This window comes from Neolamprologus brichardi, chromosome 19 (genome assembly GCF_056152115.1).
Source record: "Neolamprologus brichardi isolate AB-2024 chromosome 19, ASM5615211v1, whole genome shotgun sequence".
Lineage (NCBI taxonomy): Eukaryota > Metazoa > Chordata > Actinopteri > Cichliformes > Cichlidae > Neolamprologus > Neolamprologus brichardi.
The window spans coordinates 78293-93927 of NC_142122.1; the positions used below are offsets into that span (position 1 = coordinate 78293).

General features: G+C 46.5%; 1 protein-coding gene across 1 annotated transcript; it reads left to right on the forward strand.

Annotated features, from left to right (window-relative positions):
* Positions 1 to 7254: 7254 nt before the first annotated feature.
* traf3 (TNF receptor-associated factor 3) lies at positions 7255 to 15076 on the forward strand. Its single transcript, XM_006800571.3, has 14 exons — positions 7255 to 7543; positions 11281 to 11431; positions 11595 to 11760; positions 11856 to 11907; positions 12277 to 12381; positions 12473 to 12637; positions 12717 to 12797; positions 12903 to 12977; positions 13084 to 13176; positions 13254 to 13394; positions 13492 to 13669; positions 13793 to 14136; positions 14210 to 14401; positions 14497 to 15076. The coding sequence occupies exons 2-14, from the start codon at positions 11284 to 11286 to the stop codon at positions 14530 to 14532; spliced, it is 1776 nt and encodes a 591-aa protein (XP_006800634.1). The 5' UTR covers positions 7255 to 7543; positions 11281 to 11283; the 3' UTR covers positions 14533 to 15076.
* The last annotated feature ends 559 nt before the right edge of the window (positions 15077 to 15635 follow it).

Here is a 15635-nt window from a genome sequence, read left to right on the forward strand (position 1 = left end):
TGTAGTTGGTGTGTAGTTAGTGTGTAGTGTAGTCAATAGTTTTGTTGTGTGTCAGAACAATGAGGCGACTGCTGAATGTTACAGGTGTTACAGCAGTGACACATCTGCTGTTGTCAGGCCTGCAGGTATCAGGCTGTTGTTCTCCTTCATCTCATAGTGGACAGAAATTATTTTTTGGAGTGGCACAAATAATTTGTGTGGCATCAGATTTGATGCAGAACAGCTGATTGTTCTGTAAATAGTTTGAAATGTTTATTTAAAAAACGCCTTTGCTGCATTTTTAGGTAAACAGCTGCAAAAAACTTTGTTTGCATAACTCAGTTACTTTTTTGAAAAAGTAACTACAGTGGCTTGCAAAAGTATTCGGCCCCCTTGAACTTTCCCACATTTTGTCACATTACAGCGTACATGATTCCAAACATTTTTTACAAATAAATAACTGCAAAGTGGGGTGTACGTAATTATTCAGCCCCCTGAGTCAATACTTTGTAGAACCAGCTTTTGCTGCAGTTCCAGCTGCCAGTCTTTTAGGGTCTGTCTCTGCCAGCTTTGCACATCTACAGACTGAAATCTTTGCCCATTCTTCTTTGAAACACCTCCAGCTCAGTCAGATTAGATGGACAGCGTTTGTGAACAGCAGTTTTCAGATCTTGCCACAGATTCTCGATTGGATTTAGATCTGGACTTTGACTGGGCCGTTCTAACACATGGATATGTTTTGTTTTAAACCGTCCCATTGTTACCCTGGCTTTATGTTCAGGGTCGTTGTCCTGCTGGAAGGTGAACCTCCGCCCCAGTCTCAAGTCTTTTGCAGACTCCAAGAGGTTTTCTTCCAAGGTTGCCCTGTATTTGGCTCCATCCATCTTCCCATCAACTCTGACCAGCTTCCCTGTCCCTGCTGAAGAGAAGCACCCCCAGAGCATGATGCTGCCACCACCATATTTGACAGTGGGGATGGTGTGTTCAGAGTGAGTGAGTGGCGTGTCGTTTGAAGCTTTGTAAGATCACAAAAGACGCAGGAATAAGTAGTAGGATTTAAGAGTGTAATAACGGACTGAAACAGAAGATGGCAGCACTGAATGTACAGGGATGCCAGCTGCCGTTAAACCCTGAAGAAGAAGAAGCAGCTCTGTCCCAGAATTCATAGCGCGGCTCTGTTCAGTTTCCAACAATGGCGGCAGCTAGTTAGTTTTAATATTACTCTTATTATTCTTTCTGGGTCACAAAATAAACTTTTAACATATTTTCAGGCGAGAATGTAGCTGTGTAAACCTCAAATATCTGCTCAGTTTATCAAGACACCACATATTTTCAAAAGCGCTCCGACGTTTTCGGAGACGTCTGTTACCCACTAGCTCGATAGCTAGCCGGGGGCTAGGCTAACTAGAGCCGTGAGAACACCGGACTCCCGGCTTCAAACCCACCGCTGTCTTTCGCTACTCAGGTTAAACATATATGAGTCACTTAGATAACTTAAAAATGTTATTGTTTGGCTTTTTTTTTAAGTATTTTATTTGTTCCTGAGTAAATCGGTTTGGCTGAGATTAAAGTTTTTACACAGCTGAATAAACATCAAGCAGACAGCTGATTATCAGAAGTGTGAGATGCTCGAGAATTTACTCCGGTGTCCTGTTATATTTTAGATAGCAAGGAGTTTATTAAACTTCACCGAAACAATCTGCAAATGTCATTAAAATTTAATAAACTATCATCTTGTCTTTATTGTTAGTTAGCACATACCTGAAACATTTAAAGCTGTAAGCTAATGGTAGTTATATAAGAGCAGATGCTGCTGGTGCAATAAGCTGTACGTTTTACGTCCAATGGATGATGATCTGATTAGTCGACTAATCGCAAAAATAATCGGTGACTAGTCGACTATCAAAATAATCGTTTGTGGCAGCCCTAGTTAACAATGGCTTTCTTCTTGCCACTCTTCCATAAAAGCCAACTTTGTGCAGTGCACGACTAATAGTTCCCCCACCTGAGCTGTAGATCTCTGCAGCTCGTCCAGAGTCACCATGGGCCTTTTGGCTGCATTTCTGATCAGCGCTCTCCTTGTTCGGCCTGTGAGTTTAGGTGGACGGCCTTGTCTTGGTAGGTTTACAGTTGTGCCATACTTCCATTTCTGAATGATTGCATGAACAGTGCTCCGTGGGATGTTCAAGGCTTGGGAAATCTTTTTGTAGTCTAAGCCTGCTTTAAAAATTTCAATAACTTTATCCCTGACCTGTCTGGTGTGTTCTTTGGACTTCATGGTGTTGTTGCTCCTAGAGCAGGGTGATATGACCAAAAATATTTATCACGATATACATTTGAAAATTTGCGATAACGATATAATTGACACTAGACAAAATACTTTACAACTCCACAACTTTATTAGTGCAAAAAAAACCCCATCAATGTATTTTCACTTAAACAAGCAGCTGTTTTTTTATGTGCATTAAAATTATATAAAAATGTAACAGTGCAAATTCCTTGCTGACAGTTTAACCAAAAGGCATTTCCAGTGGAAACTGGCCGACATATCCTCAGCATAACCATGTATACTAGAAAGTGCATTTTCTGAAGAAACTGCAGTGTAAATGCTTGAATCTGAATGTATGCACTGAAATGAATTAATGACTGAATATTAAGCTAAAAATGTTGAATGAGCTGGAAAATACAGAGTACCTTGAAACAAAAGTGCAGAACTTTTGAAAGTTGATGTTCACAAAGAAGAAGTTGGAAAATAGCTGAAAATGTTTTAAATGTAAATTAGAAAAACCTAAGAAATGAGAAAAGGAAAATTATCTGAATGAACATTAAAAGACATATTCTTTGAATCACTGAATGACTAAAATGTGGTCCCTCTACTTGGATCCACACAGTTTTAAAGGTTTACATCTCTGAGCTCTGAAAGACACGGTGTTGGAAAGAGAAGAACGATGACTATGATTTGAGGGTAAAATGATGGCTGTAGAGCAAACACTGTGGACACAGCAGTCGTTGAAAGAGAAGTGTTTCAGATGAATCTTGGCAGAGTGAGAGAGAGCTCGTTAGGCAGGCAGGTGTGAGCCTGGTTGCTATAGTGACTGCACCCAATGGCTCCATGCACACGCACACAGACATGCACCTCACTTTTGATGCTTAAAATGAACAGAAACGTCAGCCCGAAACAAATCGTTCCCAAATCAAACGTACATGTCGTATTGACAAAATTCTTTCACCGTGTGCACCAGCAATGACCAGTCTACCAAATTCTCAGTTTTCATGCCTGTGGAGTTCAGGGCGATCGTGGCTCAAGAGTTGGGAGTTCGCCTTGTAATCGGAAAGTTGCCGGTTCGAGTCCCGGCTCGGACAGTCTCAGTCGTTGTGTCCTTGGGCAAGACTCTTCACCTACCGCCTACTGGTGACGGCCAGAAGGGCCGATGGCGTGATATGGCAGCCTCGCTTCTGTCAGTCTGCCCCAGGGCAGCTGTGGCTACAACTGTAGCTGCCTCCACCAGTGTGTGAATGGGTGGATGACTGGGTGTGTAAAGCGCTTTGGGGGTCCCTAGGGGGGACTAGTAAAAGTGCTATACAAATACAGGCCATTTACCATTTATTATATGGACGTGGTGACAGTGTAAAGACAGCCTGTGCTTCTGATTTTCAGACAAAGTTTCTGAGCCCTTTTAACATTAGAGTCTATGGAAGAGTTGGAGGGAGGAGCTGTGCATTGGTGACATTTATGAAAGAACCATAACACCTATTACAATAATAAACACATTGGATGAAAGAGGACAGCGATGGCTACGTTTCGAGGGTAAAATCATACTTGTAGAGCAAACGCTGCGGACACAGCAGCAGTTTTAAGAAAAGATTTTAAGATTAATTCCCCCCCTCCTCTCACTCTAGCGCCACCATTCCGTCCCATACACACCCATTATAAACTCTGAAACGGCTGGAAAAAAGCATGAAACTTAAACTGGAACTGAAGAAAAAGTCTAATAGATATTGAAAAGATAAATACAAGTTGAATAGTTGAATGTCTTGGCTTCGTTTTAAAGTTTGAATGGAGGCTCTATGTCAATGTATGTGGGAGTTGATACAGTTTAAAGAGGAGTAAGTTGAATGAAAATTTAAAGGGTCTCTCCATTGAAATACATGGGAAATTTTTGTTGAAAAAAGTTGAATAATGAGCCAGCGTCGTAATTTCTGTCAAACTGCAGAAGGACCAAAGAGCTTCAACACCAAAGCAGAAGAACTGATTTATGACAACCAACCAGATGAGGAAAATGACCATCAGACAGCAGGACAAGGCTCATCTTAGATATCCTTTAAAGACACCTTATAACAAAGATATATGGTAAATGGTAAATGGTCAGAACTGAATCATCCGTACATTTGGAAACTTGTTATTTTGGACTGGAAAATAAAAGCTTCTTGATTTAATTTGAAGCTTTATTTGAAATTTTACTTTTCTATTCGCACATTATTTTTGGTCTAAATACTATAACTTTAATTTATATCACCCGATATTTTATTTCATTTTATTCTGACAGTCCAAGTGAGTAATGTTAAAAATACATGCGAGTCTTTTCAAATTCATATGTCTCCTGGGTCATTATTTTAATTTGCTGTGGGGCGATATTCACAGGTGGGCAGACCTGAGCAGGAGAGGTCCTGGAGCCTAGAATAGGAGCTTTGTCCACAGGAAGGACAGATGAGAGTTGCTGACAGAATCGCTGAATAATCAACTAATCAAAGCAGGATTGGCAGATCAGTCGACCACCAAAATAATCTTTAGTTGCAGTCTCAGTATAATTAGAATTAGTAGATGCAATCAATAAGTAGAATTCATAAAACAGAATCTGTAAATATAGCATGTAAAATACAAAATGTGAAATAGAATCGGTAAAATCAGTAAGACGTTTTGACTCTAATATTTTCCAGCACTGACTGCTGACAGTTCAACAGCTTAATAAGAGATCTGTTTTAAGCCATACAGCAGGAGCTGTGAAGAACAGACCAACTGTGGAGACGATTTTCTTTTAGTGGAAACAGTTTGGAATGATTTTCCAAAACTGGCTTTACTCTAAAAACACACATTTGTACGCGTGTACAAATATGAACAGTATTAACAGAAAAATATATAAATGAAATGAAATGGGGGGGTGGGGCTGTGTTATCGGTGCATGTGTGAGTTCAGGGTGGTTGTGGCTTTGGGGAAGAAACTTTTTCTGAGTCTGAGGGTCTTTGTGCTGATGCACCTGCAGCGCCTCCCTGAGGGAAGCAGGCTGAACATGTTGAAACCAGGGTGGAGCTGTCCTTGATGATGTTTGCTGCTCTGCTGAGGCAGCGGGAGGAATAAACGTCCATCAGGGAGAGGGGAGGGCAGAAGATGATCTTCTGTGCTGTCTTGACCACACTCTGAAGCCTCACTCTGTCTGCCTTAGTGCAGCCGCCATTAGCAGGCTCTCAATGGACGAGTAGTAGAAGGTCAGCAGCAGGTTGGAGTTCAGCTTGTACTTCCTGAGGACCCTCAGGAATCGTCTGACATTGTGCTCCATTACAGTGAGTTGAGTGGTGCAGGAACCAGGTGAGGATGAGGATGGGAGCAGGGCTGAGGCAGATGAGTGCTGCTGTTGTGTGTTTCAAAGCGAAGAAGCTGTTTATTTCCTCTGCCAGCTGCACACTCAGGTTTTCTGCTTTCACAGCCTCTGTGGTTGATGATGTCTTGCATTCCCTGCCACACCTCCCGTGTGTTGTTGCTGGACAGCTGGGACTCGATGTTTCTTTTGTGGTCTGTCTCGGCTTTTTAAATTCCCCTTTTCAGGTCAGCTCGAGCAGCCCTGTACAGAGCTCTGTCACCTGACCTGAAGGCGGCGTCGCGGGCTTTGAGGAGCGAGCAGACCACGCTGGTCATCCAGGGTTTTTGGGTTTGTGATATATATGTATTAATGTAATAATAAATAATGTTACCAAATGAGAATACAAACTTTACTTCAGTTTCTATTTCTACTCTAATAAATGTACTCAACTTGAATCAGTTTTTGAACATGAGCAGAGAAAAAGAAGGAAAATAAAAATATGTTTCTATTTCCTGTTGCCTCCATTGTGGAGGGAGACTTTGCCTCTAAACAGCAAATGTGTACAGTCAGGGGTTAAAGTGGATTCAGCAGGTGGGGAACCTAAAATCAGCTGTAGTGTCTCAGTGTGGGGAAAATAATCAAACTCACAATCATTTCTATTCCAGCAGATTGTCTTAGTGTGCAGGCTGTGATCAGCTGACCTGCTGCTCTTTCTGGATGTACATACCTGGATTTAGCCAGATGTGAGCAGATGTTTCATCAGTTGGCCATCCTCTACACTGACAGTCTGCTGTTCATGCTGTCTTTGTATTAGACAGCCACTGTGCAGCAGTCACACACTGTTCTTTACTTTAAACCATCACAGTACAAATTAAGCTGTTTTAGCCTGCAGAGGATTTTCATGCAGCCTTTAAATAACTCAGTTAGTCTGCCTCAGTTTGATTAGCAGCAGGTTTCACAATGTGAAAAACATAATGTCACATGTATGGATTTAAAAACATGATGACTTACATGTCATTTGGACCTTTAGCTGCAACACACTGTGAGACAAACTGCACACAAACAGTTTGTGTGTTTGCTGATGTTTATTGAGCTCATAGAAACACTGCATTTCAAATTACCTGACACTTAAAAACGTTACTCCCTTTATGCTCGCTCCTCTTCCGTAGAGCTGAAGTACCGGCACCTGCACTCACCTGCCCAGGTTATCTCTGAGTATAAACTATAGATGAACCTAAAATAATGAGTCTCTTTTCTGAAAATGTAAGAAGAACAAAGTACAAATATTTGTTTAAAATGTAGGGAGTTAAAGTAAAAAGGGTTAGAAAATAAATAGGCTGCTCAAGTAAAGTACAGATGCCTGAAAATTTTACAGGCATCTGTAATCAGTGCATCAGTAATGAGTGCTTACAGAGGAAACAAGTTTGGACTTTCTGGTAAATTAAATGATTATGTTGTTCATAAACGTAAAAATGCAAAGGTCAAAGCCCACATCAGTGGAAGCAAGAATGAGCTGAAAACACTAAACTGAAATTATTTGACTTAATGGACTAAAACATGCTCCTGCCCTTTCGTTCCTGTTAACATCTCAGCGCCGCTGTGAGCTTCTTGTTCACCCCGACAGGCCTGATAAACAAATAAAGAAAACTGTACGTGGCGGAAGCAGCGCCCCCCTGCGGCCCGCCGCCGCCCTGCAGGCTCCGGGCAGCTGGGGGATTTCCTGGGCGGAAGCAGCGGAGGGGGTTTCCAGCGCTCAGCCCGTCCTGCTGCTGGATCTCTGAACTGATCCCAGCGCCGTCTGCTCACACAAACCACTCAGCCGGAGAACCTGAACCCGAAACCGGACCATGAGGAGTCCGTCCCAGGCCCGGAGGCTCCGACACAGCGGCAGGTTGACGGTTTGAATCCCGCAGAGAGTCCGCGGAGGAACCGCCGAGAAGGAGGTCCCGGGGAGTCCTGAGGAGCTGTGGCCTGCGGAGGAGATTCATGTGAGTCCGAGAGAGCAGAAACAGAATAAAGACACACAGTAGAGACATACTAGAGATGCGGTATTGACAAGAGACTCGGCGTGAGCAGCGGGAACATGTTAGCTGTGTTAGCGGGCTGGAGGAGATGCTACAGCTAGCTGTGTTTACATTAAAATCCCCGTTACCGATCACACCGAGCTAACAGGCTAACGTCGGCTAGCCGTCTGTTTACACCCGCGCCCGACGGATCAGTAACAAAATCAATAATTCGATCGGTAACTTGATTGATGCCCTGATCAGAGCAGCAGAGCTAAAAACAGTCAGACCTGAAGAATCGAGCACAGAGAGGACGAGCCCAGTCAGTTGCTTCTATTGTTCTTATTGATCCGCGAATCAGTTCCTGGTATCGATTATCGCTTGTGTGTCGATAACATGTGATTTTTCAGGTGATGGGAAGGTTAACAGGACAGGTGTGTGTGAGGTCACGTGAACTTAGAGTTACTACAGTAAAACCTGTATTTGTAAACACCAAAGTACTGTCAGAGTAAGCAGGATAGTAAGGCAGTAAAAGTACTAAGAGTACTCCTCAGACCACCTCGGGTGTGGAGTTTCCAGGTGGTTTCTCATTTGAGGACACGCAGGTTATCAGGTTAGTTTCACCTTTAGCTCACCTGTGAGAGAGCAGCTGATCGTCAGCTGACAGAACAAACCATTATTCAGGTGAAAACACCTGGACATTCAGGTGATGGTCTGAGAAGATTGAGACACTGAGAGAATAAAACCCTGTGATGTTTAACATCTGAATCAAAGGTCTCACCTGTAACCTGACACTGAGCATAGCCCGGGGCTGAGCGTGTTTTGTTAGGTGACCCAGGGTGAGCCTGCAGGAGCTCTCAGGTTGACCTCTGACTTCTGATCATCACCCATAAGTGTCTTAACGGCGGCCTGACAGGATCCCGCTAAGGAAACACCTGGACGAGACAGATGTTAACACCATGTCGTCATCATTATTTGGGGATCAGAAAAATCCAGAAAGCACCCAGAGGGTCTGACTACATTACCCAGAACGCTCCAGTACAGATCAGACAGACATGAGAAGAAGCTGCTCAGCAGGGCAGGTGCTGTGCAGCCCTATACATGTCAAAATTTAAGATCATGGGTGTTAGTGATGGTGTGTTCAGCTGAGCAGACGATGATAAGAATCCTCCCTTCACCCCAAGATGGCCACCCCTCCCTGAGCCGCTTTCCGCTGAAAGTTTTGTCCTGTTAAAAGCTCGTTTTTCTTTCCCTCTGTCGCTAAGTGCTTGCTCACAGAGGGTCATTAAAGCACCTGACATGGCTGCTGTTGTGTTTTTGCTGCTATCTAAATAAAATGGTACTGATGGTGGCGATGATGATGATGGTGGTGAGCACTGGGTAACTGGGACATGTGTGAAGGTCCTGTTAATGCTGAAGCACATCTGCAGGTTCAGAAACATCTGCTGTCATCCAGATGTTTCTGTTTCAGGGATGATGAATAAACCCGCGTGAGTACAGTCCACACCTGCCCCTCCACAGGCACCCCCTGCTGGGCGCAGACTGCTATCATCAGGTTACTGATCCTCCATCAGCTGCTCTGAGGAAAACCCCTGTGATGAAGTGAATTCTTCCAGTTTCTCTTTCTGAGAAGTGCTCAGTCACGACTGCAGTCACCTGCTTCATGTCGCAGCACCCGTTAACCACAGGCATGACATCACACACGTAGGTGTGATGTCACACATCTGGCAGATCCAGATTGCACATCAGTGACGAGCTTTAACTCTAACTCGAGCCTTAGAATGCCACTGATTCATTTGGGGCTTTTATTTTGAAAGGGATGGGTTTGTCTGTGTGTGTGTGTATATGTGTGTGTGTGTTGACGATGCAGTGAATGGAAAAGTCCCCAACATCCCTGACAGGAAGTGTGTGTTTCTGTGTGTGTGTGTGTGTGTGTGTGTGTGTGTGTGGAGGTTAAAGGTCACAGCTGTGTGTGAGGTCATAAAAGCTCTCACTTCAGGTTTTCATGTGTCAGCTGACCCGATGCTTCTGAAATTACCCAGAATTCCTGTGTGAAGTGTGTGTGGATCCTCTTTCTGGATTTATTCCAACTTTCAAATCTTTCATGTTTTACCAGATTTCACTGGTTGTGTTTTGAAAATGCGTCGGCTCTTTAAATGTTTGTGAGTTGATAACATAAGCTAGGTAAATACTTCTGATCAAAACCCCACCAGCGTCACCGCACAGCCTCACTGAGGAGGCACATCTCATGTCACCTGACGAGCTACCTGGACGGTCAGCTGACCGTCCAGGTAGCTCGTCAGGTGTGTGAGGCTGCAGTGGGCGGGTTTCCCGTCAGAGCCGAACAGCAGGAAGTGATGGTAAACCACGCGTGCACACCGAGGTCACTGTAACAAATGTCGGAAAGTCTGGTTGTTCCTCATCGTGTGTCCGATCCGTGACCAGGATTCTCGGTCTGCGTGTTTGGCCGGATTTTCCAGAGTCTGCTGTCGGGGGTCAAACGTCCAGATGAACAGACTGTTGCTGTGATTTGGACTGTATAAATAAGATTGAATAGAATACTGCAGTACTGTGATACAGCAATACTGTGGTACTGAAGTACTTTTTTACAGTATCAGAAGACTGAGGTCATTTCCATTGTGGCTGTTTTTGAAACATCACATGTTTAAGGAAAAACCCCAAACTGCACGTCAGTCAGCTCAGAGCAGCTGACTGGAGTTAAAACCGGTTATCCAACCGTCAACTTCATGAACTTCATTTAGAAAACAGAGTAACAGGTTAATTTTCTGAAATCCTCTTTATGTTTTTAACTGAAATTAACTGAGAGAGAAATGCATTCATTCCTCAGTTTAATGGTTCAGTATCTGAACCTTTTATCTAACATTTGGACTCACGTCCAGGGCTGCTCGAACATCAGAGACGGAAGTCTGCTGTGAGGGTTAAAGGTCAGTGTAATATTTAAATGTCTGATCACACTGTACACGCGGAGTTCCAACATGACCAATATGTGATTCTTCAATCGCAAACGTCCACCTGGTCATCAGGTGACCCATCGAGGGTTCAGGTAGCATCGGCCCTTTTAAAGGATCCACGAAAACACGAAAGGAAAAACTGTGAATGCCGACCGGTCGGAGACGGCGTTCCCGTGACATCAGCCAGAAGCTACAGGATTCACCCGAGGGTCCACCTGAAGGACCTGAGTCTAAGATGTTTGGAGGAAGACCAGCTGATCTTTGGACACTCCCTCTGACATATCTGTGAAGGTTCTCAGGTACCAGGTCATGGTAATCTGAGGTAATCTGAGGTAATCTGAGAAGCTTGGAAAGAAAAGCGACTGGGCTTCATGACTTCACGAGCGTCCGAGCTGAGGTCGGCGTTTCTCTCGTCGTGAATGACCTGCCGCACCGCAGTACATGGTTAAACCTGACCTGTGACATCACAAAGACTGAAGGTGGAAGATCTCAGGCTGGATCATGAAATCATGTATGAAGGTTTTCAGTGTTTACTGGTTTTACTGGTCTGAACCAGTGGAGCTCCCATGTTTGAGCTCACTGCCTGTTCTCCTTCACCTGTTTTCGCTGCACTTTCTAATAAATTAACATGTGACCTGTCAACTTTCCTATTTATAGGCCACGCCCCTTCGCCCCTTGCTGGACTCCACTGAGCACGTGCAGACTGGACTCAGTTGTTGGGTTCTAATGTTTCTTTTAATGTTTCCTCAGGTCATGTCCGCGGGGAGGAGTGCTGACGGCAGGGAGGTGCAGATTCCCCTCCAGCAGGCGGCACCCTCCCTTATTTCGCCCCTCTCGGCAGCCCCGCCCTCTCACCGCCCAGCCAATCTGTGGCCTTCCAGTGAGCCCACCGCTCAGCAAGGTAACGAGTTTCAAACAAATCTTCGTTAGGTAGGATTCACACACGGCGGCTGATCTGATTGGCTAAGGTTATTTAAGACCCAGTCAGGCCTTTGAAGCCAGCAGGGTATGAATCCTCTTTGAAGACAGGTAAGGTGTGTCTCTGACCTCAGGTGTGTGTTCAGGTGTGCCCGCAGGCTTCCTGCCTCTTCATGGCGGCTTCAGAGATCACTTTGTAGAAACTCCAGAAGCTAAATACTGCTGCGAGGCGTGCAGGCTGGTCCTGTGTCAGCCCCGCCAGACCGAGTGTGGACACCGTTTCTGTAACAGCTGCATCTGCGACATCCTCAGGTGAGACAGGCCACTCCCACTCAGGGGAAACACCGCGTCGATTTGAGTTCCTGCTCCACCCTGCAGGTGTTTAACTTTTGTGTCCTCTCCTGCAGTCGTCCAAACCCGGTGTGTCCGGCTGACATGGAGCCACTGTTCAGAGACAAGGTGGGCAGGAAGTGACATCACAGCAGAGATCACGTTGTTGACTGATCAGTAGGACTGTCAACGTTAACATTTGTTAATCTGTGTTTACGAATAAAATGTTAACACGATGAAGCCATCTGGACAAACTTTGTACAAACTGCCCGAAACACGCGGAGACATTTCCGACGGGTTCATTTGGTTAAAATTTTAACGCATGTTAACGTTGACAGCCCCACTGGTCTGTGATTGATTCCCGATCAGTTACGGATCCGTGATCACTCATCGGGCCGTGTGATCGATCGGGCTGTGTGATCGATCGGGCTGTGTGATCGATCGGGCTGTGTGATCGATCGGGCTGTGTGATTGATCGGGCCGTGCTTTGTGTTTCAGATCTTCAAAGACGTTTGCTGCCACCGGGAGATCATGTCGCTGAAGGTTTACTGCCGCAGCGAGGCAAACGGCTGTCAGGAGCAGATGAGTCTGCAGCAGATACCTGTGAGCACACGTCCCTGAAAATCCCGCTCTCTGATTGGCTGCTCTGCATACAGCAGAAATTGACTTACCTGCCTCACCTGTGTGTCTGCAGGACCACCTGAACGTGTGTCCGTTCTTCGAGGTTCCCTGCCCGCTGGGAAAGTGTAAGGAGAGGATGATGAGGAAGGAGATTCCCGACCACCTGAGCTGGAAATGCAAACACAGAGAAACCACCTGCGAGTTCTGCAGCACGAAGATGCCCCTGACGGACCTGCAGGTGAGCCGCGGGCAGCGTTTGGCTTCTTTTGCTTTTTGGTGATTTTTGTGAAAAATTAAGTTTTTAAAAACTTTTTCAGAAACACAAAGATACGGTTTGTCCGGCGTTCCCCGTGATGTGTCCAAACCACTGCTCTTTCGCCTCCCTGCCCCGGAGCGAGGTGCTGACCCAGTTTTTCCCGGATCACTCGCACCCTTCAGGTTTCAGCTTTTCCGATCGCAGTGATCGATCAATCTATTGATTTATTGATGTTGTGCTGTTTCAGCTCTCGGGTCACCAGCATGACTGTCCCAAAGCTCAGGTCAGCTGTCAGTTCCACCGCTATGGCTGCACGTTCAAGGTAGTTTCATCATCATTGAAACGTGTGGCTCGTGTACCACAGTACTGCAGTTACACACCTGTATTGATACTTCATACTGCATGTACTGCAATATTGCGTGTTTCAGGGTTTGAACCAGGACATGAGGCAGCACGAGTCCACCTTCGCAGCCGAACACCTGAAGATGATGGCAAACAGGAACCTGTCGATAGAGAACAAGGTAACCACGGTGGCATGTAAAACACTTCTTCCTCAGAAGGTGCGGCGCGAGCTCACCTGAGCGCTCTCTGCTTCCAGGTGGAAGATGTAAAAGGTGAGCTGATGGAGCGGTACAAGGTGCTTCCTGCGCTCAGCAGCCGACTGTCGGAGCTGGAGAACCAGAACGAGGATCTGAGGGAGAAGAACCGGCAGATGGAGCAGAAACTCGCCACCATGCAGGTACCGCCATTTCGCTGGTGGAGGTTTTTTCTTGACAGCGTGGGCTCCTCCCACTGTCCACAGACACGCTCATCACGTTGATCTGTGCTCTCCACAGAAACTAATGAGCTCGCACTCAGAGAAGTTGCTGGAGGTGGAGCTGGAGCTGCATTCTCTCCGTCTGCTCAGAGATGAGGTGGAGAGCCTGCGAGGAACGCTGGAGAGCGTACGGACGAGGCTCGCCGCTCTGGAGCAAGGTGGACGCGGCGGATCCGGATCCACGACACACACACTGGGTTAGAACGGCCTCTCTGTGCCGCCGTTGGTCTGGGGACGGGCTGTAGTCTCAGACACCAGAGGTTTAGGGCTACGGCTGTTTGTCGATTGATAATCAATAACTCCCGTCTTCTGCTCTGCAGCATCCCTGGAGACTCAGCTGAATCGCCATGACGACATGCTGAGCGTCCACGAGATCCGATTGGCTGACATGGACCTGCGTTTCCAGGTGCTGGAGACGGCGAGCTACAACGGGACTCTAATCTGGAAGATCCGCGACTACAAAAGGCGGAAACAGGACGCGGTGGCAGCGAAGACGCTGTCGCTGTACTCGCAGCCGTTTTACACCGGATACTTCGGTTACAAGATGTGTGCTCGCGTTTACCTGAACGGAGACGGCATGGGCAAGGGGACGCACCTGTCGCTGTTCTTTGTGGTGATGAGGGGCGAGTACGATGCCCTGCTGCCCTGGCCCTTCAAACAAAAGGTACACCTCACTTCCTGTGTGATTAACCGCAGAAGCGTGAACAGCGTGTTCTGATGCGGTCTGTGTCTGTCAGGTGACCCTGATGTTGATGGACCAGGGTCCCTCCAGGAAGCACCTGGGCGACGCCTTCAAACCGGACCCGAACAGCAGCAGTTTCCGCCGTCCGGTGGCCGAGATGAACATCGCGTCCGGCTGCCCGCTGTTTGTGTCGCAGACTGTCCTGGAGACGGGGACCTACATTAAAGATGACACCATCTTCATCAAGGTGAGGGGCGTGTCCTGCGGGTTACAGACCCCACCTATGTATTGATAAATTCAGCGATCAGTGAATTAACCTGTGGTGATTGGTTTGACCGGCAGGTTACCGTGGATACCTCTGACCTTCCTGACCTGTGACCGTGTGATCCGACAAATGTGACCGGTGCACACCTGGCAGAGCAAAGGATGATGGGAAGGATCAGAGGAAGAGGATGGCGAAGAAGAGACAGGAAGCAGCCAGTCAGAGTGAACTTTATTGACTGGTGGACTACAAAACTGTGTGTGTGTGTGTGTGTGTGTGTGTGTGTGTGTGTGCGGGGTGGGGGGGTGAATGACTCAGTGTCACCGTGGTGACAGAACTCAGAGCCAACATGGCCGCCACTATGAGGACGTTGTTGCTGCTCGTTACTGATGCTGTGCATCGAGCTTTACTTCCTTTTATTACCCGTTTACAGAGGCATGCTGGGAAATCCACTACAGCCACAGAGGAGTCCGAAAACCTGATCAGACCGGATGAAACTACATAAAGCGCAGACTCCTGTAGAGCCCGGCGGTGCGGATGGCTGCTCTGTGGCCTTGGTGGGTTTCCGAGCGTCAACAGAATTCGTGCGAGTCGTTCGGTTCATTTGCACACTTTAAAGTTTTGAATGTTTGTGTGAAAATAAAACTGACAGAAAACAAACTTGTTTTATGGTGAAGTTTTTCTGCCGAGACTTCCTGTTTTATCGTCACTGATGAGGTCATCAATAAAGGAACTCTCTGCCTGTGAAATAATAGCGTAGCCGCATGATGTCACTTGGCGGTTTTGCTGCGTGTTGCTGCTGTCACTGATGTCTCGGGGTCCACGGTGGCGACTCGATCTTTGACACAGGTGTGGGTCACCGATGTGTGTGAAGACAAACCGAGGCTCCAGCATCTGTTTCAAGAAACTTTAATATCCTGAGGTAGAAAAGACTTGGTGTGAACAGTCTGTGTGCGTGACCTGAGTGATGAGGGTCACTCACACCATGGCTCAGATTGGTTGGTGGGCAGGGTGCAATGTGTGTTGGGGGGGGGATAACAGTCTGAATGGCCCTGGGGAAGACGCTGTTAGTCTGGAGGTGTGCGACCTGACTGAACTGAATTCAGAGGGTCCAACAGGCGGTGGGCAGTTCACTGGTTTACCTGGGACAGGAGGATCTGGCGATGCCATCCAGGGGTGTCAGATGGCAGTCAGTGTTAATGACCCTCTCTGCTGCCTT